The 26,653-nt window shown below is 45.0% G+C and overlaps 1 protein-coding gene across 1 annotated transcript in view; it reads left to right on the top strand.

Moving 5' to 3' along the window:
• The first annotated feature begins 280 nt into the window (after positions 1-280).
• The window catches only part of KPNA7 (karyopherin subunit alpha 7), a 35,473-nt gene continuing 9,100 nt past the window's right edge, over positions 281-26,653 (top strand). The window contains exons 1-8 of the mRNA XM_054497111.1: positions 281-357; positions 873-961; positions 5,127-5,261; positions 12,166-12,248; positions 13,019-13,287; positions 15,258-15,340; positions 19,919-20,182; positions 24,538-24,771. Coding sequence (XP_054353086.1) covers positions 896-961; positions 5,127-5,261; positions 12,166-12,248; positions 13,019-13,287; positions 15,258-15,340; positions 19,919-20,182; positions 24,538-24,771 — 1,134 coding nt within the window. The 5' untranslated portion in view covers positions 281-357; positions 873-895. The remainder of the gene's footprint in view (positions 358-872; positions 962-5,126; positions 5,262-12,165; positions 12,249-13,018; positions 13,288-15,257; positions 15,341-19,918; positions 20,183-24,537; positions 24,772-26,653) is intronic.

Below are 26,653 nucleotides of genomic sequence, written 5' to 3'. Positions count from 1 at the left end.
CCAGCTACTCGGGAGGCTGAGGCAGGAGAATGGCATGAACCCGGGAGGTGGAGCTTGCAGTGAGCTGAGATTGCACCATCGCACTCCAGCCTGGGCGACAGAGTGAGACTCCATCTCAAAAAATAATAAGTAAATAAAATACATAAATAAAATAAGCCAGGTGTGGTGGCTCATGCCTGTAGTCCCAGCTACTCAAGAGGACGAGGTCGGTGGATCACTTAAGTCCAGGGGGTCGAGGCTGCAGTGAGCCATGATTGTGCCACTGCACTCCAGCCTGGGTGACAGAGTGAGACCCTGATGCCAACAAGCAGGCAGGACATGGAACTGAGAAATCCAGACTGTTGTTCTTGCTGCCAGGTTGAGCCCAAGGGTTGGGGATGGGGAGTCTGTGCTGTGTATATGGGTTCTAACTCTCACTCAGCTTCTCTGGTCCCAAAAAATAAAAAATGCTGGCTGGACGCGGTGGCTCATGCCTGTAATTCCAGCACTTTGGGAGGCTGAGGTGGGTGGATCACAAGGTCAGGAGTTCAAGACCAGCCTGGCCAACGTGGTGAAACCCCATCTCTACTAAAAATACAAAAATTAGCCGGGCGTGGTGGCAGGCGCCTATAGTCCCAGCTACTCGGGAGGCTGAGGCAGGAGAATCACTTGAACCCAGGAGGCGGAGGTTGCAGTGAACTGATATCCTGCCACTGCACTCAAGCCTGGGCAACAGAGCACGACTCTGTTTCAAAAAAAAAAAAAAAAAAGTAGCTTCCTGGGTCTGCCCTTTGCTCCACTGTGAGCCCTTTAAGGGTTGGAGCCTGATGATACTGACATAATGACCCACACAATGGGCACTGAAAATTTCTTTGTTCCTGTCCAACCTGCAGGTAACTTACTACTTCCAGTCAATATGCCGACCTTAGATGCTCCAGAAGAGAGGCGGAGAAAATTTAAGTACCGAGGCAAAGATGCATCTGTGAGTATGAAGCACCCACCTGCTTCTATCAGGGACCAGTGCAATCTGCATAAAAAACGGGGTGAAGAGACCAGGCGCGGTGGTTCATACCTGTAATCCCAACACTGAGAGGCTGAGGCAGGCAGACCACAAGGTCAGGAGGTTAAGACCATCCTGGCCAACATGGTGTAACCCCGTTTCTACTAAAAATACAAAAATGACCTGGGCTTGGTGGCACATACTTGTAATCCCAGCTACTTGGGAGGCTGAGGCAGGAGAATGGCTTGAACCCGGGAGGCAGAGGTTGCAGTGAGCTGAGATCGGGCCATTGCACTCCAGCCTGGGCTACAAGAGAGAAACTCCATCTCAAAAAGAAAAAAAGAAAAAAAAAAGCCAGGGGGCAGGGGGGGTGGTGGAAAGATGGGTTGAAAAGGCAAATATAGCAAAAGATTCTTTAGATAGATGCCTAGGTGTTTCCCTGAATTATCCTTCCAACTTTTCTGTATGTTTGCTATTTTCATCATAAAATATTAAAGGTGGGGAAGACAAAAGCGTGTGGACTTAGGAGCCAGACAACTGTGGAATCAAAGTTTCCGTGGAATCTTGCAATTATTTAATTTCAGAACCCCAGGTTCTTCATCCATAAAACAGGGCTGCTTAGCTGGGCGTGGTAGCTCATGCCTGTGTTCCCAGCACTTTGGGGGAGGCCAAGGTGGAAGGCTCGCTTGAGGACAGGAGTTCTAGACCAGCCTGGGTAACATACCAAGACCTCTAACTCTACAAAAACAAAAAATCGGCCAGGTGTGGTGGCTTGTGCCTGTAGTCTCAGCTACTCTGGTGGCTGAGGCAGGAGGATTGCTTGAGCCCAGGAGTTCAAGGCTGCAGTGAACTGTGATTGTGCCGCTGCACTCCAATCTGGGTGACAGAGCCAGACCCTGTCTCTAAAAACAAAACCAAACAAAAAACAAGGCTGGGCTGGGCATGATGGCTCACGCCTGTAATCCCAGCACTTTGGGAGGCCAAAGTGGGCGGATCACTTGAGGTTAGGAGTTTGAGACCAGCCTGGCCAACATGGTGAAACCCTGTCTGTACTAAAAATACAAAAAATTAGATGTGCATGGTGGCGGGGGCCTGTAATCCCAGCTACTTGGGAGGCTGAGGCAGGAGAACTGCTTGAACCTGGGAGGTGGAGGTTGCAGCGAGCCGAGATTGTGCCACTGCACTCCATCCAGGCGACAGTGCGAGACTTCATCTGAAAAAAACAAAAAACCAGGCTGCTATTTATCTCTGAGGGGCTGGATGGCTTCCCCAAGGGCCAGTATACAGGTGTTTACAGCTGCTCACGTCAATGAGGCTTACCAAGGAGCTAAAACGTCAGCATATAGGTATGGCCAACAGGCATGCCTTGTAGAAATAGGACTTGGAACTGAGAAGTCCAGGCTGTTCTTGCTGCCAGGTTGAGCTCAAGGGCTGGGTACGGGGGGTCTGTGCTGTGTCTATGGGTTCTAACACTCACTCGGCTTCTTTGGTCGCACAGTTTTCTGTTGCTAGCTCTGTCCTCCATCTCTGTATCTTTTTATTTTTGAGATGAAGACTTGCTTCATAGTCCAGGCTGGAGTGCAGCAGTGTGATCTTGGCTCACTGCAACCTCTGCCTCCCAGGTTCAAGCGATTCTCGTGCCTCAGCCTCCCAAGTAGCTGGAATTACAGGTGTGCACCACTGCGCCAGGCTAATTTTTTGTATTTTTAGTGGAGACAGGGTTTTGCCATGTTGGCCAGGCTGGTCTCAAACTCCTGGCCTCAAGTGATCTGCCTGCCTTGGCCTCCCAAAGTGCTGGGATTACTGGCATGAGCCACCGCACCCAGCCCCCATCTCGGTATCTTGACTGGCATCATATAAGTTTAGCTCCACCTTGGGAATCCCAAAGCCTGATTAGGAGAGTGAGGGAAGCACAGGGTCACAGCAGCCTGGTTACGCCACAATCAGGAACAAAATCACGTTTTTTTTTTGAGACGGAGTCTTGCTCTGTCACCAGGCTGGAGTGCAATGGCATGATCTCGGCTCACTGCAACCTCTGCTGCCTGGGTTCAAGCAATTCTCCTGCCTCAGCCTCCCATGTAGCTGGGACTACAGGCGCCCGCCACCACGCCCGGCTAATTTTTTTTTTTTGTATTTTGGTAGAGACGGGGTTTCACCATGTTGGCCAGGATGGTCTTGATCTCCTGACCTCGTGATCCCCCTGCCTCGGCCTCCCAAAGTGCTGGGATTACAGGTGTTGAGCCACCGTGCCTGGCCCAGGAACCAAATCACTCTTACAGTAACCTATTCCAACAATGAAGCTGTCTGGCTTCTAGGACCACTGAAAATTAAAGGAAATCAGTGAGAACAAAGGAATTGAGTCTTCACAGCAACAGGAAGGGCCTGCCAAAGAGAAGAGAGAAAGGTACAAAAGTTTTTACAGGGAGGACCTGCCTAGCGATGGGGCAACAATATGATGGGCTCAATGATTCCCAAAGGTGTTGCTGCCTCGCCATATAATGCCACCATGACCCTTTTAAATTTTTTCCTTTTATTATTATTTGATACATGGCCTTGCTCTGTCATCCAGGCTGGAGTACAGTGGCATGATCATAGTTCACTGCAGCCTCTGCCTCCCAGGCTCAAGTGATCCTCCCACCTCAGCCTCCCAAGTAACAGCATGCCTGGCTAATTTTTTGTTTCTTTGTAGAGACAGGGTCTCACGATGTTGGCTGGGCTGGTCTTGAACTCCTGAGCTCAAGCAATCCTCCTGCCTCAGCCTCCCAAAGTGCTGAGATTGCAGGCAGGAGCCACCGTGCCCGGCTGATGACCCTTTTTCAAGCAAGAATTAAGTAGCTTAAGGAACCAAAAGTATCTAATACATGGTGACTTCTTTATAATTGCTCCTGAAATGTCTTCAGCCCAAACTCAGCTATCTAGAAAGATTAGGTCATTTCCTCAGGATTCTTAATACTATGAAGTTTGAGTCATTAACTGACATAAGGTGGGGGAGGGGAGAGAGAGATTGAGAGAGAGAGTTTTAGAGGCAGGGTCTCACTCTATTGCCCAGGCTGGAGTGCAGTGGTACAATTGTAGCTCACTGCAGCCTAGGCCTCCTTGGCTTAAGGGATCCTCCCACCTCAGCCTCCCAAGTAGCTGGGACTACGGGAGCGTGCTACCATGCCCAGCTAATTTTTTTGGAAGAAAAAGCGTCTTGCTATGTTGTCCAGGCTGGTCTGGAATTCCTGGCCTCAATGATCCTCCTGCCTTGACCTCCCAAAGTACTGGGATTACAGGCATGAGTTACCATGCCCAGCCTTGTTTTAATTTTAATCTCCCTCAGTATTTAGTCTTGAGGATGAAGGCTTTAATGGCTTATAGACAGGTTTCATTAATAGTGGAAATGGGCCATGCACAGTTGCTCAGCCTGTAATCTCAGCACTTTGGGAGACTGAGGCAGGTGGATTACTTGAGCTGAGGAATTCGAGAGCAGCCTGGCCAACATGAAGAAACCCCATCTCTACTAAAAATACAAAAAATAGCAGAGTGTGGTGACACATGCCTGTAATCCCAGCTACTTGGGAGGCTGAGGCACAAGAATGGCTTGAACCCCAGAGGCAGAGGTTGTAGTGGGCTGAGATCATGCCACTGCACTCCAGCCTGGGTGACAGAGTGAGACTCCATCTCCAAAAGAAAAAATATATATATATAAATATATTATAAATATAGTGGAAATGATCAGGGCATGGGCAGTCCCCTAATCATCCCCAGCACAATCTATCCTAGCCACCACTGAAAAGGTCTAGGCACATTCAGGAAGCAGCCATACTCTTCAGGAAATCATCAGCATCAATGAAGATTTGTTCAGACTTAGGGCACTGGATGCTTTGCTGAGGTATTTTTACAGCTGAGAATCCCAGCCTGTCAAGGTTGTACATGGTCTTGCTTTATTTTGGAAGGAAGATCAAATTATTTTCTAGACATGGTGTAAGAGAAAACAGAAGAGGAGGTAAACAGAACTGAGATGATTTACTAACTGTGTGATCTGAACTCTTCCAGCCTATTGTATCTGTAAAAATGAAATTGGATGCTTTGAAACATATTTGACAGACTAAATGTGACATCCCCACTCCTGGTTCTAAATGCTCCAATTTCTTTTCCTCACTAGCTGAGGCGACAGCAGAGGATGGCGGTCAGCCTGGAGCTCCGAAAGGCCAAGAAAGATGAACAGACCTTAAAGAGAAGGAATATCACGAGCTTCTGCCCTGACACACCTTCTGAAAAACCAGCCAAAGGGGTGGTGGTCAGTACATAGTATTTAGAGTAGTCCTGAGCAAAATATGTTCTTAGCAAGTGTCTCTGGCTGGATAATATTTAATAGATTCAGAACTTGCAAACTCTCCTTTTGGGCTTTTAAAGAAAGGAGTGAAGAGATTATGGTTTGAGCTAAACTGCCTTTGTGAAAAGGCCATCACTCCTGTGGCTGAGTCTGTGGAATCTAGGTTCTAGTGGGGGCTGGAGAGAGTGCTATTTCTTTTATTCTACTTTTTATTTTTATTTTTATTTTTTGAGACAGGGTCTCACTCTGTCACCCAGGATAGAGTGCAGTGGCACAATCAGCTCATTGCAGCCCTAATCTCCCTGGGTTCAAGCGAGCCTCCTGCCTCAACTTCCAGAGTATGTGGGACTACAGGCACACACCATCATGCCCAGTGAATTTTTGTATTTTTTTATACAGACAGGATTTTGCCATGTTGCCCAGGAGGGTCTCAAACCCCTGGACTCAAGTGACATGCCTGTCTCAGACTCCCAAGGTGCTGGGATTACAGGTGTGAGCCATTGTACCTGGCCAAAAAGGTGATATTTCTAATTGAAAATTTACTTGCTACCCCTAAGCCTGAAAACCGAGGAAATGAGGGTGGATGAAGGTTATTTCTCAATAGAGGCATCTAGTCCCTGGATGGGTGAGGTCTTTCCTAACACTTTGACTTCTGTCCCGTCTTCCCTTCTCCATCTACCCCAACCTTATTAAATGCAGATCCTGGGTTGACTTCAAGGTTAGTCTGGTTTCTGTAAATACCGAATGCCTTGACCAGGAAGTTTTCCTTCTTAGCACCTCAATAATGGTGTCTCTATATTCTTTTGGGGTACACCACTGTCTGTCCTACCTTAACTACCCACATGTACCCTTCTTACCCTGCTCGGTTTAGGCCTCATAGAGGGCAGAGACTGGTTCAATTTCTGCCAGGTGGGTCCAATGACGCATTCCCATTCATCAGTGAAATGTGTACAGTCATTCTCTGAATTGCCACAGGTGTCCGAACTGTATCTCTAGTCAGCTTCATTTGTTTGGAGCAGTCCCTAGAATCCCGCCATCGAAGGAAGGTATGAAACAAAAGGAAAAAAAGGCCAAGCACAGTGGTTCACGCCTGTAATCCTAGCACTTTGGGAGGCCGAGGTGGGTGGATCACCTGAGGTCAGCAGTTCGAGACCAGCCTGGCCAACATGGTGAAACCCCATCTCTACTAAGAATACAAAAATTAGCCAGGTGTAGTGGTGTGTGCCTGTAATCCAAGCTACTCAGGAGGCTGAGCAAGAGAGTTGCTTGAACCTGGGAGGCGGAGGTGGCACTAAGCCAAGATAATGCCACTGCACTTCAACCCGTGGGTGACAGAGTGAGACTCCATCTCACTCCAACAAACAATCCCAAAAAGTTGTTTTTCTTTTGGTCCCATATTAGCAATTTTTTTCTTTTTTTTCTTTTTTTTTTTTTTTGAGACGGAGTCTCACTCTGTCACCCAGGCTGGAGTGCAGTGGCACGATCTTGGCTCACCGCAACTTCTGCCTCCCGGGTTCAAGCAATTCTTCTGCCTCAGCCTCCCAAGTAGCTAGGACTACAGGTGCCCACCACCACACCTGACTAATTTTTTGTATTTTTAGTAGAGACGGCGTTTTACCGTGTTAGCCAGAATGGTCTCAATCTCCTGACCTCGTGATCTGTCTGCCTCAGCCTCCCAAAGTGCTGGGTTTACAGGCATGAGCCACTGTGCCTGTTGTATTAGCATATTTTTTAAAGAAATGAAGGTATAATTCACATCAAAATTCACTCTTTAAGTGCCTAATCAGTGGTTTCTAGCATAGTCACAAAGTTGTGCAACCATTGCCACTAGCTAATTCCAGAACCTATTCATCACCTCAAATAGAAACTCCACAGTCATTCAGGAGTCACTCCCAATTCCTCATCCCCCAGTCTCTGCAAACACTAGTCTACTTTCTGCCTCTCTGAAATGACCTATTCTAGACATTCCCTATAAATGCAATCATACAACATGTGAGCTTTTGTGTTGAGCTTTTATGTTTTCAGAGTTCATCCATGTTTTCTAGCATGTATCAATACTTCATTCCTTTTGGGCAGAATGATATTCTGTTCTATGGATAGACCACATTTTGTTTATCCATTTATTTGTGAGATGGAGTCTTACTCTGTCACCCAGGCTGGAATGCAATGGCACAATCTCAGCTCACTGCAACTTTTGTCTCCCAGGATCAAGCCATTCTCCTGCCTCAGCCTCCCGAGTAGCTAGGATTACAGGCATGCGTCACCCGCTAATTTTATATTTTAGTAGAGACAGGGTTTCACCATGTTGGCCAGGCTGGTCTCAAACTCCTGACCTCAAGCAATCTGCCTGCCTTGGCCTCCCAAAGTGTTAGGATTACAGGCATGAGCCACCGCACCCGGCCTGTTTATCCATTTATAAGTTGGGGGACATTTGAGTTGTTTACACTTTTTGGTTATTATGATGAGTGCTGTTATTAACATCTGTGTACAAGTTTTTGTGTGGATGGGTGTCTTCAGTTCCACTGAGAATAACTGGGTTACGTACTAAGCCTGTTTCACTCTTTGTGGTAGGCTGTATCGTGGCACCCCAAGTGTCTGCATCTTCTAATCCCCAAACCTGTGAATGTTACTGTATGACAAAAAGGATGTAGCAGATGTGATTAAGTTAAGGATTTTGAGATAGAGAGGTGATCCTGGATTATCTGGGTGAGCCTGGCATTCGATGATTCTTATAAGAAGAGCAATGGGATGACAAAAGCAGATGCCGGGCATGGTGACTCATGCCTATAATCCCAGCACATTGGGAGGCTGAGGCAGGAGGATCACTTGAGCTCAGGAGTTCCAGACCAGCCTGGCCAACATGGTGAAACTGCATATCTATGAAAAATACAAATATTAGCCAGGCCTGGTGGCTCACTCCTATAATCCCAGCATATTAGGAGGCTGAGGTGGGTGGATCACTTGAGGTCAGGAGTTCGAAACCATCCTGGCCAACATGGTGAAACCCTGTCTCTACTAAAAATATAAAAATTAGCTGGGTGTGGTGGCATGCACCTGTAGTCCCAGCTATTCGGGAGGCTGAAGCAGGAGAATAGCTTGAGCAGTGAGCTGAGATTGTGCCACTGCACTCCAGCCTGAGTAACAGAGTGAGACTGTGTCCCCCCACCAAAAAAAAAAAATTCAAGCCCTTTGTCCATTTTTAAGTCAAATTATTTTTTTATTGAGTTGTAAGAATTCTTTATATATTCTAGATATTAAACCTTAGGAGATATGACTTGCAAATATATTGTTCTGTGGGTTATATTTTCACTTTCTTGATAGTATCCTTTGAAGCATAAAATTTTTTAATTTTGAAGAAGTCTAGTTTATTTTCTTAGTTGTTTGTGTTTTAGGTATCATATCGAAGAATTCATTGCCTAATCTAAGGTCACAAAGATTTATGCCTATATTTATTTCTAAGAGCTTATAATTTTAGCTCTTTTAGGCCTTTGAGCCATTTGGAGTTATTTTTTGTAAATGGTGAGAGTGGGAGTCCAACTTTGTGCTTTTGCGTGTGATATATAGTTGTACCAGCACAATTATTTGATACTATTTTTTACCCATTGAATTGTCTTGGTAACTTTACCAAAAAATCAATTGACCATGAATGTGAGGGTTCATTTGTGGACTCCCAGTTCTCTTCCATTGATCTATATGTTTATCTTTATGTCATCAAAAAAAATGTTTGATTACTGTAGCCTTGTGGTAAGTTTTGAAATTGGGAAGTGTGAGTCTTCCAGCTTTTTTCTTTTTTTCAATATAATTTTGGCTGTTCTGGATCCCTCGTATTTCCATATGAATTTTAAAATCAGTTTGTCAATTTCTACAATAAAGGCAGCTCTGATTTTGATGGAGATTGCATCGAACCTATAGAATGGAGTCATTGAACTTATAAGGTTGGAGTATTGCCATCTTAACAATCTTAAGTCTTCCAGTCCATGAACATGGGATACTGTTTCATTTCAGTTGTCTTTATTTATTTATTTTTTTTTTTACAGTTTGCAGTATATAACTCTTAGATTTCTTTTGATAAATTTATTACTAAGCATTTTATTCTTTTTATGTTGTAAATTAAATTGCTTTATTTTGATTTTTGATTAATTTTTGTATATCAATTCTGCAACCTAGCTGAACTTTATTAGCTCTAGGCTTTTTGTGTAAATTCCTTAGGATTTTCTACATATAAGATTATGTCACTTGCAAATAGTTTTATTTCTTCCTTTCCAATCTGGCTGCACTTTATTTGTTGCCTAATTAATGTATCTAGAACTTCCAATGCCATGTTGGATAAAAGTGAAAAGAGCAACTCCTTGTCTTATTCCTGATCTTGGGGGAAACTTTTTTTAGACCTTCACCATTAAGTATGAGGCTACCTCTGAGTTTTTTTGTAGATGCCTTTATCAGAATGAAGAAGTTTCCTTTTGTTCCAGTTTGTTGAGTGTTTTTTTTTTTGTTATGGAAGTATGTTGAATTTCGTTAAATGTTTTTTCTGCATTGAGATGATCATGTGGGTTCCCCCCTTTATCAATACGGGGTACTATGTTGATTTTTTTTTCACATGTTAAACCACTCCTGAATTCCTGACTTAAACCCTAATTCATCATGACCAATATGCTGGCCATATGTTTCATATGTTTAGGCATTTGGTTTCCTCCTATTTTGTTGAATTTTTGCATCAGTAGTTATAAGGGATATTAGTGTATACTTTTCTTGTAATAGCCTTGGTTTGATATCAGAGTAATATCAGCCTCAAAGAATGAGTGAGAAATTTTTTTTTGTATTTTTTTTTTGTTTTTTTTGAGATGAAATTTCACTCTTATCACCCAGGCTGGAGTGCAATGCTGTGATCTTGGCTCACTGCACCTCAGCTTTTTGGCCTTGATGCTTTCTGATAAGAAATCAGCTGTTAGTCTTATTGAGGCTTTGTACATAAATTGCTTCTCTTTGCTGGTTTCAATGTTTTTGATTCTATAATTTTGGCTTTCAACAGTTAGATTATAATATGTCTGGATCTTGGGATTTATTCTATTTGGAGTTCATTGAGCTTTTCAGATGTGTAGACTAATTATTCTATTGGATTTGGAAATTTCTTTGGCCATTATCTCTTTAAATATACTTTCTGCCTCTTTCCCTCTTCTTATTCTGCATTTGTTGGTATCATTGATGATGTCCCACAGATCTCTAAAGATCTGTCAATTTTCATCTTCAGTCTCTCTTGTGTGTGTTATCTTCCTCAGGCTGGTTAATTCCAATTAACCTATCTTTGGCTTTACTGCTGCTTTATTATGTCTGCTTAAATCTGCTGTTAAGCCCCTTTAGTGAATTTTTTGTTTCAGTTATTGTGTTCTCCAATTTTAGAATTTGTATCTGGCTCCTTCCAATGACTGATATCTGTTCACTGATATTCTCTATTTAGTGAGACAGCATTCTTGTACTTTAGTTCTTTAGTCATGGTTTAGTTCTTTGACTATATTTAAAATCTTTGTCGAGTTCAACATCTGGTCTCCTCAGGGACTATTGCTATTGACTGCTTTTTTCACATATATATGTATATGTGTGTGTCACACTTTCTTTGCTTGTCTCACAATCTTTATTGAAAACTAGTCATTTAAAATAGTGTGACAACTCTAGAAATCAGATTTTCCATTGCCCCAGGGTTTGTTGTTGTTGCTGGGTGTGCTTGTTTAGTAGTTTCTGAACTAATTATCTAAAATCTGAATTTTTTTGTGATGTGTGGCTGCTGAAGTGTCTGCTTGGTTTGCTTAGTGGTCAACTAATAATTAGAGATTTATTTTAACACTTGGAACCACGAAGAAAAGAACACTCAATTTTTGCCAAGAAGCTCTGTGTTGGGGGCATGCCTTCACCACTCAGCCAGGCAGTTGACAATTCTGACGTAAGCCTTCACTTCCTGTTTGCACAGAGCCTCAAGGTCAGTGGGAGGTAAGAGCTGAGGGTCTTAGTTTTTTGTTGTTGTTGTTTTTAAGCATATGCATAGCCCTATACGTGATATTCCTTTCAAGTTTTTTTGTTAGTCTGTTGTTTATCCCAACTCTTATTCAACCTCTCAGGTAGCTGTGAAGTTAAACAACTTCCTCTGTTTTCAATGAACATTCTTAGGGAAAAGCCTTTTGATATTGAGTAAGCTCTGTGTCAAAATAGTCTGTAAGTGGGATCTTTCAGGGAATGACCAGACAGATCAAATAATTTTCTGGGAATGAGGCTCCAAAGGAGGACCTACCTATTTTGCCTCTTCTGGTGGCTGTGAGGCTGTTGGTTTTTCACAATGATTGTGGACTGTTGGTTTTCAAGGCTACCATGGAGCTGAGGGTAGGTGGGAATAGGGCAAGTCAAAATGCCACAAAGCTCTCATGCTTCTTACTGAGATTCAGCTGTCTTTCTTGGATAAACACTTCCTGGCTTGAATAAAACAATTGGCCGCAAGCCTTTGGTCAATTTCTACAGTGCTGAAAAAGTTGATTCTATTTTTGTCAGTTTTCTCTTTGCCTCTATGGAGAAGAGAATTTTTTGGATGTCCTTAGTCTGCCATTTTGTTTTGTATCCACTAGCACGTTCTTACTGCATGGGATAAAAATGTTCTTGGGATCCAACTAATGATAGGAATTACTTCTCCCCTAAGCATGGGAAGGGACACACACATCTGAGATCTATGGAGTATATTCTCCCCTCCCCAAATATAGAACAGCATGCAAGATGGGACATCCTGTTCAAACCAGGCTGTTTTAATCAGATGGATGATGGCTAGAGTAGGTGATGTTTACAGCTCATTTTGGCAGAGGATCTGACCTGAATGTGTCTCTCCTTGCAGGTCAGCCTCACTCTGGGTGAAATAATCAAAGGTGTGAATAGCTCAGATCCAGTCCTATGTTTCCAGGCCACCCAGACAGCCAGGTATCTCCAAACAGACTTCTGCTGTTGCAGGTTCATAGTTAGCAATGAGCTCCAGTGATGGCTGGAGCACCAGTGGCCTATTTCGTTTCTTGGCATTGGCAACATGCCCGTAAAACACAGGAAAAGGCTAGCCCATCTAAAAGATGAAATTGCTATTCTACACTGTCCTTGAGGGCAATTTAAAAGGTTTGATGTGTTGTCAGAGATGAATTGCTTAATTTACATTGGCCTCTACAGAAATTTCATCTTGTAGATAACACCTTAAAGGGGAAAATGTTGATTTAACACTGAAAAATGCTATCGGCTGAACACTAGGATGTTAAGTAGCTCCGGCCCAGCTATGTGGCTCATCTGATAGTTAGGAATGCCAAGAACATGTGTAAAAGGAAGTTCTTTTTTTCTCTTTTGAGATGGAGTCTCACTCTGTCACCCAGGCTAGAGTGCAATGCTATGATCTTAGCTCACTGCAACCTCCGCCTGCTGGGTTCAAGTGATTCTCCTGCCTCAGCCTCCAGAGAAGCTGAGATTACAGGCGTGCACCACCACACCCAGCTAATTTTTGTATTTTCAGTAGAGACGGGATGGGGTTTCACCATGTTGGCCAGGCTGGTCTCGAACTCCTGACCTCGTGACCTCAAGTGATCTGCCTGCCTTGGCCTCCCAAAGTGCTGGGATTACAGGTGTGAGCCACCGCACCTGACCTAAAAGGAGGTCCTCAATACCTCCCTCATATGACCTCCCCATCCCCTGCCCTGTCTTTCACTGCGTAGGAAAATGCTATCCCAGGAAAAGAACCCCCCTCTGAAACTGATCATTGAAGCGGGCCTCATTCCCAGGATGGTGGAGTTCCTGAAGTCGTCACTTTACCCCTGCTTGCAGTTTGAGGCTGCCTGGGCCCTCACCAACATTGCTTCGGGGACTTCAGAGCAGACTCGCGCTGTGGTAGAAGGGGGAGCTATCCAGCCCTTGATCGAGCTCCTGTCTTCCTCCAACGTGGCTGTGTGTGAGCAGGCAGTGTGGGCTCTTGGTAACATAGCCGGTGAGACTCTCCCCTTAGTGGGCTAAGAAAACGGGGGGCCACGCGTGTGGGATACTATGAGGGTTCTTTGGGTGGTGGGGTATACTCGATGTCCCAGAACCCCTTGCCATGTAAATACCTAGAAGTGCTGGCAAGGGTACAATGAGCTGTTTCAAAACTCAAAGCCAGGCCAGGCACGGTGGCTCACATCTGTAATCCCAGCATGTTGGGAGGCCAAGGTAGACAGATCACTTGAGGTCAGGAGTTCAAGACCAGCCCGGCCAACATGGTGAAACCCCGTCTCTACTAAATATACAAAAATTAGCCAGGCATGGTGGCGCGTGCCCTGTAGTCCCAGCTACTCGGGAGGCTGAGGCAGGAGAATTGCTTGAACCTGGGAGGAGGAAGTTGCAGTGAGCCGAGATAATGCCACTGCACTCCAGTGTGGGCAACAGAGGGAGATTCTGCTTCAAAACACTAAAAGCCCTCAAATCCAAGTTTAGAGGCCAAATATTGAAGCGAAACAGGATGATACAGTGTATACTGAAGCCACAGGCTAACTGGAGACATCTGCCAACACTAAGGTCCTACAGCCTCAGGGCTTAGTGGCTTCAAGAACAAGTCTTTGGCTTATGCAGTGTGGGAGTTTATGATAGACCCTTACATAACTCGGGACCCCAGAAGGACTCTGCCATCAATGGAAGTTGCTAAGGGAATGTGCAAAAAACAAAAACAAAACGACAAAAAAAAAAAACCTCCTTGGTTTGGGCTAAGAAGCCTTCTCTGAAAATGGAATCCTCAGACTACGTTTCTGAATGTGGCACTCGATGCTGTTTCCTGCATGGTCTAGTGAATTAGTGCTGTAGGGTCGGAAGCCCCCAGATTCTTGGCTGACATCAATCCAGTTACTTTCTAGGGAAAACTCAATTAGGTCCCTCAGGATTTTGACAAATTAAGATCAGCCAACTATTAGCATTTTCAAATTCAGAGAAGCAACAACCCCCTGTGACTGAGTCAGCAGAAACAGTGTGATTAGACCTCCAGGGACTCCACATATTGGAATTGGCAAACAGAATATAAAATAACTGCTAAAAGAAAACAAAAGCTTGCAGAGGCTTGGCATAGTGACTCATGCCTTTAATCTCAGCACTTTAGGAGGCAGAGGTGGGAGGATGGCTTGAGCCCAGGAGTTTGAGACCAGCCTGGGCAATGTAGTGAGAACTCATCTCTACAAAAAAATAAAAATATTCACCAAGCATGGTGGTGCATGCCTACAGTCCCAGCTACTCAGGAGGCTAAGGTGGGAGGATTGCTTGAGTTCTGGAGGTCGAGGCTGCAGCGAGCTATGATCGCACCACTGCACTCCAGCCAGGGCAACAGAGTGAGATCCTGTATCCAAAAATAAAAAATAAAAAAAAAGAAAAAAAGCCTGCAGAAGGAAAAAGTGCCTATTAGAGAAGTTGGCTCTCATTTTGCTTGGTGCAGTAAAGTAGTCGAGACTGGATGGTACAATGTGATGCCTTGCCTTGATGGTTGACAAATACAAATAGAGACTTATAGGGTCTAAAATTGTTATCGTAGCTAAGGTAGCTGATGGCTGGTCACCAGCACTACAGATCCCCAGACTTTGTTCTGAGTTGCATTGGAAATTACTGCTCTGTGCCAAGGTCTTCTGGGAAGACAACTTGGTCTGGACCAGCCTTCGTCTTCCTGGGAACCATGCTGTGAGATGCCACCAGCCCACCTTGGCTGAGTTGGCTGGCTCTGCTTCTAGCAGTTGCTGCTGTGTGATGCCTGCCTGTTACATCAGGACTGTCCACCCACCAGCCACGCCAGAGATCCAAAATTTAGTACGTGGCTATACTACCTACTTGCTAAACCCGGGAATGAGTTTTTGTCTCTTGCCCTTTGCACACTCTTAAAAAATTAGTCACCCACTTCAGGATTGTCTTTGTTCTCTCTCTAAATGTCACATTCTGATCTATTTGTAGGTGACGGCCCAGAGTTCAGAGATAATGTCATCACAAGCAATGCCATCCCACATCTGCTAGCCTTGATTTCACCCACCCTGCCGGTAAGTGTCTTTTTCTTTCTCTCTCTCTCTTTTTTTTTGAATTAAAATTTTAAAATAATCTTAATAGAGATGGAGCCTCACCATTCTGCCCAGGCTGGTCTTGAACTCCTGGCCTCAAGCAATCCTCCTACCTCGGCCTCTCAAAGTTCTGGGATTATGGACATGAGCCACAGTACCAGGCCAAGTGACTGTCTTTAAATGAGAGAGAACCTCGTTAGGTAACAAATTCTAAAGTTGGGAAATTGGGACATACTTCCAAATCAATGCTAGATCATGTGGCTACTGCCTGGCCTCTTAGGACCTCATAAACAAGGCTCAGGGCTGGGAATGGTGGCTCGCGTCTGTGATTCCAGTGCTTGCTAGGCCAAGACAGAAGGATCACTGGACACCAAGAGTTCAAAACCAGCCTAGGCAACATAGTCAGACCATGCTTCTAAAAATAAAAAAATTAGCTGAGCATGGTGGTGTACACCTGTAGCCTTGGCTACTCAGGAGGCTGAGGTGGGAGGATTGCTTGGGCCCAGGAGATGGAGGCTGCAGAGAACCAAGATCACACCACTGCACTCTAGCCTGGGTGACAGATTGAGACTCCGTCTCTAAATAAACTAATAATAGCAAGGCTTAGGACTAGTATCATTTTAGGTAAAGATTGACTCAGCTCTGTCTTTAGGGGCCAGTAGCACTGATCCTTCTCTTTGAGGCATTGGAAGAGGCCTACAAGCTTGCCATCTTGCAAAATAGATGACTGAAATCTCCATTCTAGGGTCACAGTTTAGCATATATGCCTAGTGTTCCATTATTGGAACACTAAGCTTGTGGGAGTTATTTATATCCTACTGCTCAAGGTCATTACCAAGGTCTGATTTTTCACACAAAAAAATTTGCAACCTCCGGCACAAATAGGTTAATGTCTCACCAGTTCTGTTCATGGGGAACAGGATCTTCTTTTGAGGCTTAGAGTCAAGGTTGGTTGATTTGTGGTTATTGATTGAAGAGGACTTCTGGTTTAGGAACTGGGTTCTAGATTTGCCTCAAACAAAAATGAAGAGAAGCCGGAGGGCTATGTTCAAAACCTTCATCTGGGAACGGTGGCTCACACCTGTAATCCCAACAGTTTGGGAGGCTGAGGCAGGTGGATCACCTGAGGTCAGGAGTTTGAGACCAGCCTGACCAATATGGTGAAATTCTATCGCTACTAAAAATACAAAAACTAGCCAGGCATGGTGGCACGTGCCTGTAGTCCCAGCTACTCGGGAGGCTGAGGCAGGAGAATTGCTTGAACCTGGGAGGCGAAGGTTGGAGTGAGGCAAGGTCGCGCCACCACACTCCAGCCTGGGCAACAGAGCAAGACTCTGTCTCAAAACTCTTCAAGATGGGAGAAAAATCTGACATGGTGGAACCAATAAAAGACTAGCCATGACCGGGAGAGTTTAACTAGAGAACACTTAAGATGGGAAGCAGGAAAAGGGCTTAGACACCTTCCTGCTGGCAACAGGGAGGCTTTGGAGGATTTTCAGGCAAGGGAGTAAAGTGGTCTGATCTTTCAGAAAGGCTCTTCTGGCTGCCTGCTGTAGAATTATATAGCAGAGGGAGGCCGGGTACGGTAGCACTTTGGGAGGCCGAGGTGGGCGGATCACGAGGTCAAGAGATCAAGATCATCCTGGCCAACACAGTGAAACCCCGTCTCCTAAAAATACAAAAATTAGCTGGGTGTGGTGGCACGCACCTGTAGTCCCAGCTACTCGGGAGGCTGAGGCAGGAGAATCACTTGAACCTGGGAGGCGGAGGTTGCAGTGAGCCGAGATTGCGCCACTGCACTCCAGCCTGGTGACAGAGCAAGGCTCCATCTCAAAAAAAAAAAAAAAAAAAAAAAAAAAAAATATATATATATATATATATATATATATATATATATATATATATACACACACACACACACACACATATAGCAGAGGGAGATGGTGAAGCAGATGGGTCTGGGACGTAGCCATCCTAGACATGAAAGGGAGACAGCAAGAAGCCAGGATGCCCCTAGGTTTCAGGTTAGACTGTTCAGATGATTGTCTTCCTAGAGAAAGGGGAAAAGTGCAGGAAAAAAAGAAATTGGAGCTTTCGTTGCAGGCATGAAGTTGAGGCAAGTTAGAGACACCATTGCAGCAGAGTCGGATTGACAGATGTGCCCTGCTAGATGACATATGTGTATATGTCACCCAGCCAGGCAAGGTCAGCTGGGCCAGGGGTCACAAACCTGACCTGGCTGGCTGCTTGCTTTGTAAATAAAGTTTTATCAAGCTGGGCATGGTGGCGTGTGTCTGTAGTCCCAGCTACTTGGGAAGCCAAGGTGAGAGGATTGCTTGAGTTTGAGGCTGCAGTGAGCTGTGATTGCACCACTGCACTCTAGCCTGGGTGACCGAGTGAGACCCTGTCTCAAAAAACAAACAAACAAACAAAAAAACAAAACAGTTTTACTGGCACGCAGCCACACTCATTTACATACTGTCTGGGTTACAAGGACAGTTATTGTTGCCACAGAAGACACAGGCTAAAAATGTTTGCGATCTGGCCCTTTACAGAAAAGGCTTGCCAACCCCTGACCTAGAGCATGAGGAAACCTGGGGCCCAGTCCTGTGGGCTCTAAGGTTCTAAAGTCAGGCAGAGCCTGCCAAAAAAACAGAGTAGAAACAGCTCATTTGGCCATAGAAAACCAGGTCTGGTGTCACAGTTGCGAAGAAGAGCTCTTTCTTTTTTTTCTGTTTTGTTTTTTTTCTTTTTTCTTGCTTTTTTTTTCTTTTTTTTGAGACAGAGTCTCACTCTATCACCAGGCTGGAGTGCAGTGGTGCAATCTCGGCTCGCTGCAACCTCCGCCTCCTGGGTTCAAGTGATTCTCCTGCTTCAGCCTCCCGAGTAGCTGGGATTACAGGCACATGCCACCACGCCTGGCTAATTTTTGTGTTTTTAGTAGAGATGGGGTTTCACCATCTTGACCAGGCTGGTCTTGAACTCCTGACCTCATGATCCACCTGCCTTGGCCTCCCAAAGTGCTGGGATTACAGGTGTGAGCCACCACGCCCAGCCAAGAGCTCCTTCGAAAGGGGAAGGGCTGACTACTAACCACAGCTGAGAGGGACAGTAAGTTTAGGACCAAGAAGCAGCTGCTGAGTTTGGTGACTTGGAAGGAGCTGATTCCCATCCCTAACCCCAAAGAAGGGTTAGAAACATGACTAGAATGGCCTGAAGAACAACTGAGGCCAGGCACTCATGTCTGTAATCCCAGCACTGTGGGAGAATCCCTTAAGCCCAGGAGTTTGAGACCAGCCTGGGCAACATAGCAAGACTTCCCTCTACAAAAAGCACGCCTGTAGCCACAGCTACTCAGGAGGCAGAAGTAGGCGGATTACTTGGGCCTGGGAGGTTGAGGCTGTAGTGAACTATGATCACGGCACTGCACTGCAGCCTGGGCAGCAGAGTGAGACCCTGTTTCAACAAACAAACGAAAAACCCCAACGATTGGGAATCTGGGAGGTAGACATTGAATATATATGCCTCTCTGAGGGTAGACTCTGAAAGACAGAAGTGGGGTGATGGCTGAAAGGGGTGGAAGGGGAGGGGCTGACAGTCCCAGGGTATGTTTCCTTACTGGTGGGAGTGATTTGGGGGCAGGGATGATTCTGGGCAGAATCTTTAAAGGCAAAAAGTAAGGGCCAGGTGTGGTGACTCAGGACTGTCATCTCAGCACTTCGGGAGGCCGAGGTAGGCAGATCACTTGAGCCCAGGAGTTGAAGTCCAGACGGGGCAACATAGCAAGAACCCTGTCTCTACTAAAACTAAAACTAATAATAAAAGGCCAAAAGGGATGGGATCCAGAGGCAGAGTAGGAAGACTGATCCTCAAATAGAAGATTAGAAATCTGGGGATGACGTGCCAGTAGTGCTTTAGACCAGTGGGAAGAACAAGTAATTCCTGCTTGATCTTGTTGTCAGTGAAAAATGAAATTAGGTCATCAATCAAATGGGAAAGGACATTTTGAAAGACACAAGGAAACCTCCATCTAACATTGGAATGTGAAATACAAATCTCGTTCTGTGTCCCTAATACACATCACTGCCTAGAACACATTTCTATTTGAAGCTCAAAAGCTCTGGTTCAGCCGGGCACAATGGCTCACCCCTGTAATCCCAGCATGTTGGGAGGCCGAGGCCGGCAGATCTCTTGAGGTCAGGAGTTCAAGACCAGTCTGGGCAACATGGTGAAACCCCGTCTCTACTAAAAATACAAAAATTAGCTGGGTGTGTGTGGTGGCGGTCACCTGTAATCCCAGCTACTCAGGAGGCTGAGGCAGGAGAATCACTTGAACCTGGGAGGCTGAGGTTGCAGTGAGCCAAGATTGTATCACTGCACTCCAGCCTGGGTGACAGAGCAAGACTGTCTGAAAATAAATAAATAAAATGTTAAAAAGCTTTTCTATGCTTATCATAGTTCATGCTGATCTATGACATTGATTGGAAATGGTAAGAATACACTGCTGTTTGCATTTTCTCTCCTTTGCACCCAATGCTGGAGGCAGTCTCCTTGTTACAGATCACATTTCTGCGGAACATCACGTGGACCTTGTCGAATCTGTGCCGAAACAAGAACCCATACCCTTGCGACACTGCGGTGAAGCAGATACTGCCGGCCCTCCTTCACCTCCTGCAGCACCAGGACAGCGAGGTTCTCTCGGATGCCTGCTGGGCACTGTCCTACCTCACCGACGGCTCCAACAAGCGCATCGGCCAAGTGGTTGACACGGGGGTCCTGCCCAGGCTGGTAGTGCTCATGACCAGCTCAGAACTCAACGTCTTGGTAAATGCAATCCTGGGCCCTGCGGATTCAAGTCCTCAGGTCACAGTCACTTTAGCAGGTTCTGGGGCAAGCCTTGTCATCTGCATTTCCCTGGTCTTTGCTCTTTTTTTCTTTTTTTTTTTTTTTGAGACAGAGTCTTGCTCTGTCACCCAGGCTGGAGTGCAGTGGCCCGATCTCAGCTCATTGCAACCTCTGCCTCCCAGGTTCAAGCGATTCTCCTGTCTCAGCCTCCTGGGTAGCTGGGATTATAGGTGCCAACGACCATGCCCGGCTCATTTTGTATTTTTAGTAGAGACAGGGTTTTACCATGTTGGCCAGGCTAGTCTTGAACTCCTGACCTCAGGTGATCCTCCTGCCTCGGCCTCCCAAACAGCTGGGATTAGAGGCGTGAGCCACCGTGCCTGCCCATCTTTGCTACTCTGAGGCCAAAAGCTTGAATATATTTTGATGTCAAATCCTAGTGGGTGTTAAGTAACTGACTTTTTCTTAACTGGATAACTAGAAAAAGAAAAGTACCAAGTGAAATTACTTATAATCCCACTACCCAGTGAACTATTCATACACAGTCTCCTTCTAGCAGTCTATATGTGTAGACTTTAGCAAATTGACTTATACTGAGTGGGTGTACAAGCTCATCATAACGTCTGAATTTCTTATACAAGTATAAAAGAAAATTCCACTGGGTATACTGGCTTACGCCTGTCATCCAACATTTTGGGAGGCTGAGGCAGGAAGATTGCTTGAGGCCAAGAGTTCAAGACCAGCCTGGGAAACATAGTGAGACCCCACCTCCTTTTTTTTTTTTTTTTTTTTTTTTTTGAGACAGAGTCTTGATCTGTCGCCCAGGCTGGAGTGAAGTGGCGCGATCTCTGCTCACAGCAAGCTCCGCCTCCCAGTTTCGCGCCATTCTCCTGCCTCAGCCTCCTGAGTAGCTGGGACTACAGGCGCCCGCCACCACGCCCAGCTAATTTTTGTATTTTTAGTAGAAATGGGGTTTCATCGTGTTAGCCAGGATGGTCTCGATCTCCTGACCTTGTGATCCGCCCACCTAGGCCTCCCACAGTGCTGGGATTACAGGCGTGAGCCACTGTGCCTGGCCTCAGCTTTTTTAAAAAAAAAAAAAAAAAAAAAAAAAGCCGGGCACGGTGGCTCACAGCTGTAAAAATACAAAAAATACAAATATTTCTTTGTAAAAACACAAAATTAGCTGAGTGTGGTGGCGTACAGCTGTAATTCCGGCTACTCGGGAGGCTGAGGCAGGAGAATTCCTTGAACCCAGGAGGTAGAGGTTGCAGTGAGCTGAGATCGTGCCACTGCACTCCAGTCTGGGTGACAGTGAGATTCCACTGTCAGCTAAAAAAAAAAAAAATTAGCTGGGTATGGTGGTGCCTACCTGTATTCTCAGCTACTGGGGAGGCAGAGTTGGGAGAATTTATAGAGCTCAGAAGTTTGAGGATGCAGTGAGCTATGATGGCGCACTGTACTCCAGCCAGAGTGACAGAGTGAGACTGGGGATTAAAAAAAAAAAAAAAACCCCATTATCCTCTCCCAAGTTTGTTCTCTTAGACTAGCTCAGATATAGGCAGAAAGAAAGTAAAACCATTACTAATTGCTTTTCTAGGTTATTTTTGTGTGTGTGAGACAGAGTCTCTCTGTCACCCAGGCTGGAGGGCAGTGGTGCAATCTTGGCTCACTGCAACCTCCACCTCCCGAGTTCAAGCAATTCTCCTGCCTCAGCCTCCCAAATAGCTGGGATCACAGGCACCCACTACCACCACGCCCAGCTAATTTTTGTATTTTTAGTAGAGATAGGGTTTCACCAGTTTGGCCAGGCTGGTCGTGAACTCTTGACCTCAGGTGATCTGCCCACCTCAGCCTCCCAAAGTGCTGGGGTTACAGGCATGAGCCACCATGCCCTGCTGCTTTGCTATGTTATTAAACATGTCACCTACATCATATACTGCTTTGAAATGTGGGTGCATTATATTGAAGATGTCTCTATGCTGCCTGCTCTTTATTTTCTTAATCTTTTACCTAATATTGCATATTCTGCAGCCTTAGTGATCATCTATTTTGAGATTAGCATAGGACTTCTCAGATGTTGAGTTGGTTTCGGGATAGTGCTAGGGGCATGGAGAGTATGAGATAAGACAAGCAATTTTTGTTGTTGTTGTTGCTTTTTTTTTTTTTTTTTTTTTTGGGACAAAGTCTTAATCTGTTGCCCAGGCCGGAGTGCGGTGATGCAATCTTGGCTCCCTGCAACTTCTGTCTCCTGGGTTCAAGCAATTTTCCTGCCTTAGCCTCCCAAGTAGCTGGGACTACAGGTGTGCACCACCACACCCAGCTAATTTTTGTATTTTTAGTAGAGACGGGGTTTCACCATGTTGGCCAGGCTGGTCTCGAACTCCTGGACTCAAGTGATCCATCTGCCTCGGCCTCCCAAAGTGGAGAAGTAAATTCTCTAAGAAGTTGCTTACCCCCGGGTTCTGGGGCCCATTTGGAGCTGCCCTGGTAAGGCCATGACTGGCCTGAAGTACACTTCTACCTCTCACTTTGGTATCAGGTAAGTAGCCTAATAGGCTAGGAAAATTCTAGAACTGTTGCTGGGCTTTACTGGGGCTGCCACTACAGTACAGAGAAATCTGAATAAAGCCATAGTCCGCTATTGTAGGACAGTTGTTGTTTTGAGCCCAATCGTAGACCTGTCCTGGGGATCTTCTGAGTCGTTATGAAAGGGCTTCCCGATCACACCAGGAAATGGCATTGAGATCTCATTATCTCCAATTAAATATGCAACATGCTTGACACTGATGATAAATACTAATTCAGTCATTATACGATAAAGAGTATAGTCACTGGGCACAGTAGCTCATGCCTGTAATCCCAGCACTTTGGGAGGCCGAGGTGGGCAGATCACTTGAGGTCAGGAGTTTGAGACAAGCCTGGGCAACATGGTGAAACCTTGTCTCTACTAAAAATACAAAAATTAGCCAGGCATGGTGGTGCACACCTGTAATCCCAGCTACTCAGCAGGCTGAGGCAGGAGAATTGCTTGAACCCAGGAGGCAGAGGTTTCAGTGATAGCGAAAATCGTACCACTATACTCCAGCCTGGGCAACAGCAAGACCTTGTCTCAAAAAACAAACAAACAAACAAAAAACAAAAAACTATCGTCAATTTAGCATTTGATGAAATTGAAAGCATATGAAAAGTACAACAGCATTTCTTGATAAAGGTATTTCTTGTATTTCTGTCCCACTTGAGCCAAACAAGTGGGAAGCCAGAAAGTTCCTTTAAATCACCTTAAAACATCCATGGGCCAGGCACAGTGGCTCATGATTGTAATCTCAGCACTTTGGGAAGCCAAGGCAGGATCACTTGAGACCAGCCTGGACAACATAGCAAGACCCCCGTCTCTACAAAAAACTTAAAAATTAGCTGGGCATGGTAGCACATCCGTATAGTCCCAGATACTTGGGAGGCTGGGGGAGGAGGATCACTTAAGCCCAAGAGTTGAAGGCTGCAGTGAGCTATGATCATGCCACTGCATTCCAGCCTGGGTAACAGTAAAGACCCTGTCTCTTTATATATATATATGTGTGTGTGTGTATATATATATATATGTGTATATATGTGTATATATACGTATGTATATATATGTACGTATATATGTATATATGTATATATGTATGTATATATGTATATATACTATATATGTATGTATATATGTATATATACTATATATGTATATATACACGTGTATACATGTGTATATATATACACACGTGTATATGTATATATACACGTGTATATGTATATACACACGTGTATATGTATATATACACGTGTATATGTATATATACACGTGTATATGTATATATACACGTGTATATGTATATATACGTGTATATGTGTATGTATATACACACGTGTATATGTATGTGTATGTATATACACAGTGTATATGTGTATGTATATACACACGTGTATATGTATGTGTATGTATATACACAGTGTATATGTATGTGTATACACACACGTGTATATGTATGTGTATATACACACACACGTGTATATGTATGTGTATACACACACGTGTATATGTATGTGTGTATATATATACACATACGTGTATATGTATGTGTGTATATATATATACACGTGTGTATATATATATATATGGCTATGGATGAATTGAATAAATAATGATCACAGATGCAATTCCTGTTCACAGGCTTCCAGACAACCATCAGCTATAGCATGACAATGTTTGGGAAGGAACAGAACTTGGTGTGATTGTTGCCTTCTCCTGGGATAGACTTGAAATACTTAGACTTCTAGCCTTGCTCTTCCAGACTCCTTCTCTTCGCACCGTGGGGAACATTGTCACGGGCACAGATGAGCAGACGCAGATGGCCATTGATGCGGGTATGCTGAACGTGCTCCCCCAGCTCCTGCAACACAACAAGCCCTCCATCCAGAAGGAGGCAGCCTGGGCCCTGAGCAACGTAGCCGCGGGGCCTTGTCACCACATCCAGCAGCTGCTTGCCTACGACGTCTTGCCTCCCTTGGTGGCTCTGCTAAAAAACGTAAGTGGCACACACAGCAACCACGGCAAAGGACTACTTTCCAGTAGCCCTGGATTGAACGCCTTCAGGAATCCAGACACAGGTGCAGAAGCAAATTGAGATCCCAGCAGAGCTCTGAAACCTCAGAGTCCTAGCTCTGCCTGAAAAAAAAGGAAGGGGCCTTCCGTTCTGAAGAACCCATTAAAGATTTGGAAGACGGAACAAGCATTATTCAATGACAAGGTGACCCCATGGCTCAAACATCCAGAAAGTTCTTGAGCTAGTAAATACGGGCTTATGTCTAAGCGGTGGTGAAAGAATGTGCCATCTATTTTCTCCCTACCAAAAGTGGGTGGAGTTTTTATTTTTAGAAGGAAAGACATATCATGCTATGGTGATATCATACACTGAAGGAAAGCAAAGTTAAATTGATTAAAGTGATAATGTCAACAAAATTCGAATCTAAACATAGAAAAACAATAAAGCAGGCTGAGTGCAGTGGCTCACGACTGTAATTCCAACATTTTGGGAGGTCCAGTCAGGTGGATAGATTGAGTTCAGGCGTTTGAGACCAGCCTGGGCAATGTGGTGAAACTCTTTCTCTACCAAAAAAATATGTATACAAAAATTAGCCAGGCTTGGTGGCATATGCCTGTAGTCCCAGCTACTTGGGAGGCCAAGGTAGGAGGATCAGTTGAGCCCAGGAGGTCAAGGCTGCCGTGAGCTAGGATCACACCACTGCACTGTAGCCTGTGTGACACAGTGAGACCCTGTCTCAAAAAAAAAAAAAAAAAAAAGTTGTGGGCAGGCACAGTGGCTTATGCCCGTAATCCCAGCACTTTGGGAGGCCAAGGCAGGTGGATCACCTGAGATCAGGGGTTTGATACCAGCCTGGCCAACATGGTGAAACCCCGTCTCTACTAAAAACACAAAAAATTAGCCAGGTGCGGTAGTGGGTGCCTGTAATCCCAGCTACTTGGAAGGCTAAGACAGGAGAATCACTTGAACCTGGGAGGTAGAAGTTGCAGTGAGCCACGATCACACCACTATATTCCAGCCTGGGCAGCAAGAGTAAAACTGTCTCAAAAAAACAAAAACAAACCAAAAAAAACTTCATTATTTCTCCTGATTTGTACTCCCCTTTTGCAGGAGCAATGACTATCCTTGGAATTTTTCTTTTTGCCACCTTTAAAGGAATGAGCTATGTTTAAACCATCTATAGTCAGGAGTGGTTACCTTGGGCTGGGGGTGGGGAGGCAGGGGGAGTCTCATGGGGTTGAGGCGAAGCTACTGGTGGTGTTCCTGTTCTCAGGCTGGGTAGTGAGTTCCCAGGGTGCACCAGGTATGACAAGCTAGGCAAGAGAGAAAGACCAGGTGTGTTGCCCAAATGATAGCATCTTCCAATCTGTTCAGTACTTCTGGTCCTGGGTGCCTCTGTAAATCTGTACATATTCTAGTGAGAAACATCTAGTTATGAATCAAAGAACATTTGTATTTCAAGTATCTTTTGAACTATAACTTGCTTGGAGCCATAAGTTATTTGTTTTGTTTTGTTTTATACTGAGGTCAGTTTTCCCCAGCCATAAAACGGGAATAAATCATACCCAGGAATAGAAGAATAGAAGATAAATTCCTCCTGTATCTCTGGCCAAGTATACTTTATAAATGCAAAGATTTATTGAGCAATTATTATTATTAATTTTTTTTGGAGATGGAGTCTCGCTCTGTCACCCAGACTGGAGTGCAGTGGGACAATTTTGGCTCACTGCAACCTCTGCCTCCTGGATTCAAGTGATTCTCCTTCCTCAGCCTCCTGAGTAACTGGGGTTATAGGCGCATGCCTCCACGCCTGGCTAATTTTTTGTATTTTAGTAGAGACAGGGTTTCACCATGTTGCCCAGGC

The sequence above is a fragment of the Pongo pygmaeus genome, chromosome 6 (assembly GCF_028885625.2).
Source record: "Pongo pygmaeus isolate AG05252 chromosome 6, NHGRI_mPonPyg2-v2.0_pri, whole genome shotgun sequence".
Taxonomy (NCBI): domain Eukaryota; kingdom Metazoa; phylum Chordata; class Mammalia; order Primates; family Hominidae; genus Pongo; species Pongo pygmaeus.
Note: the sequence above shows the minus strand (reverse complement) of the source record. Positions and strands in the feature narration are given on the sequence as shown.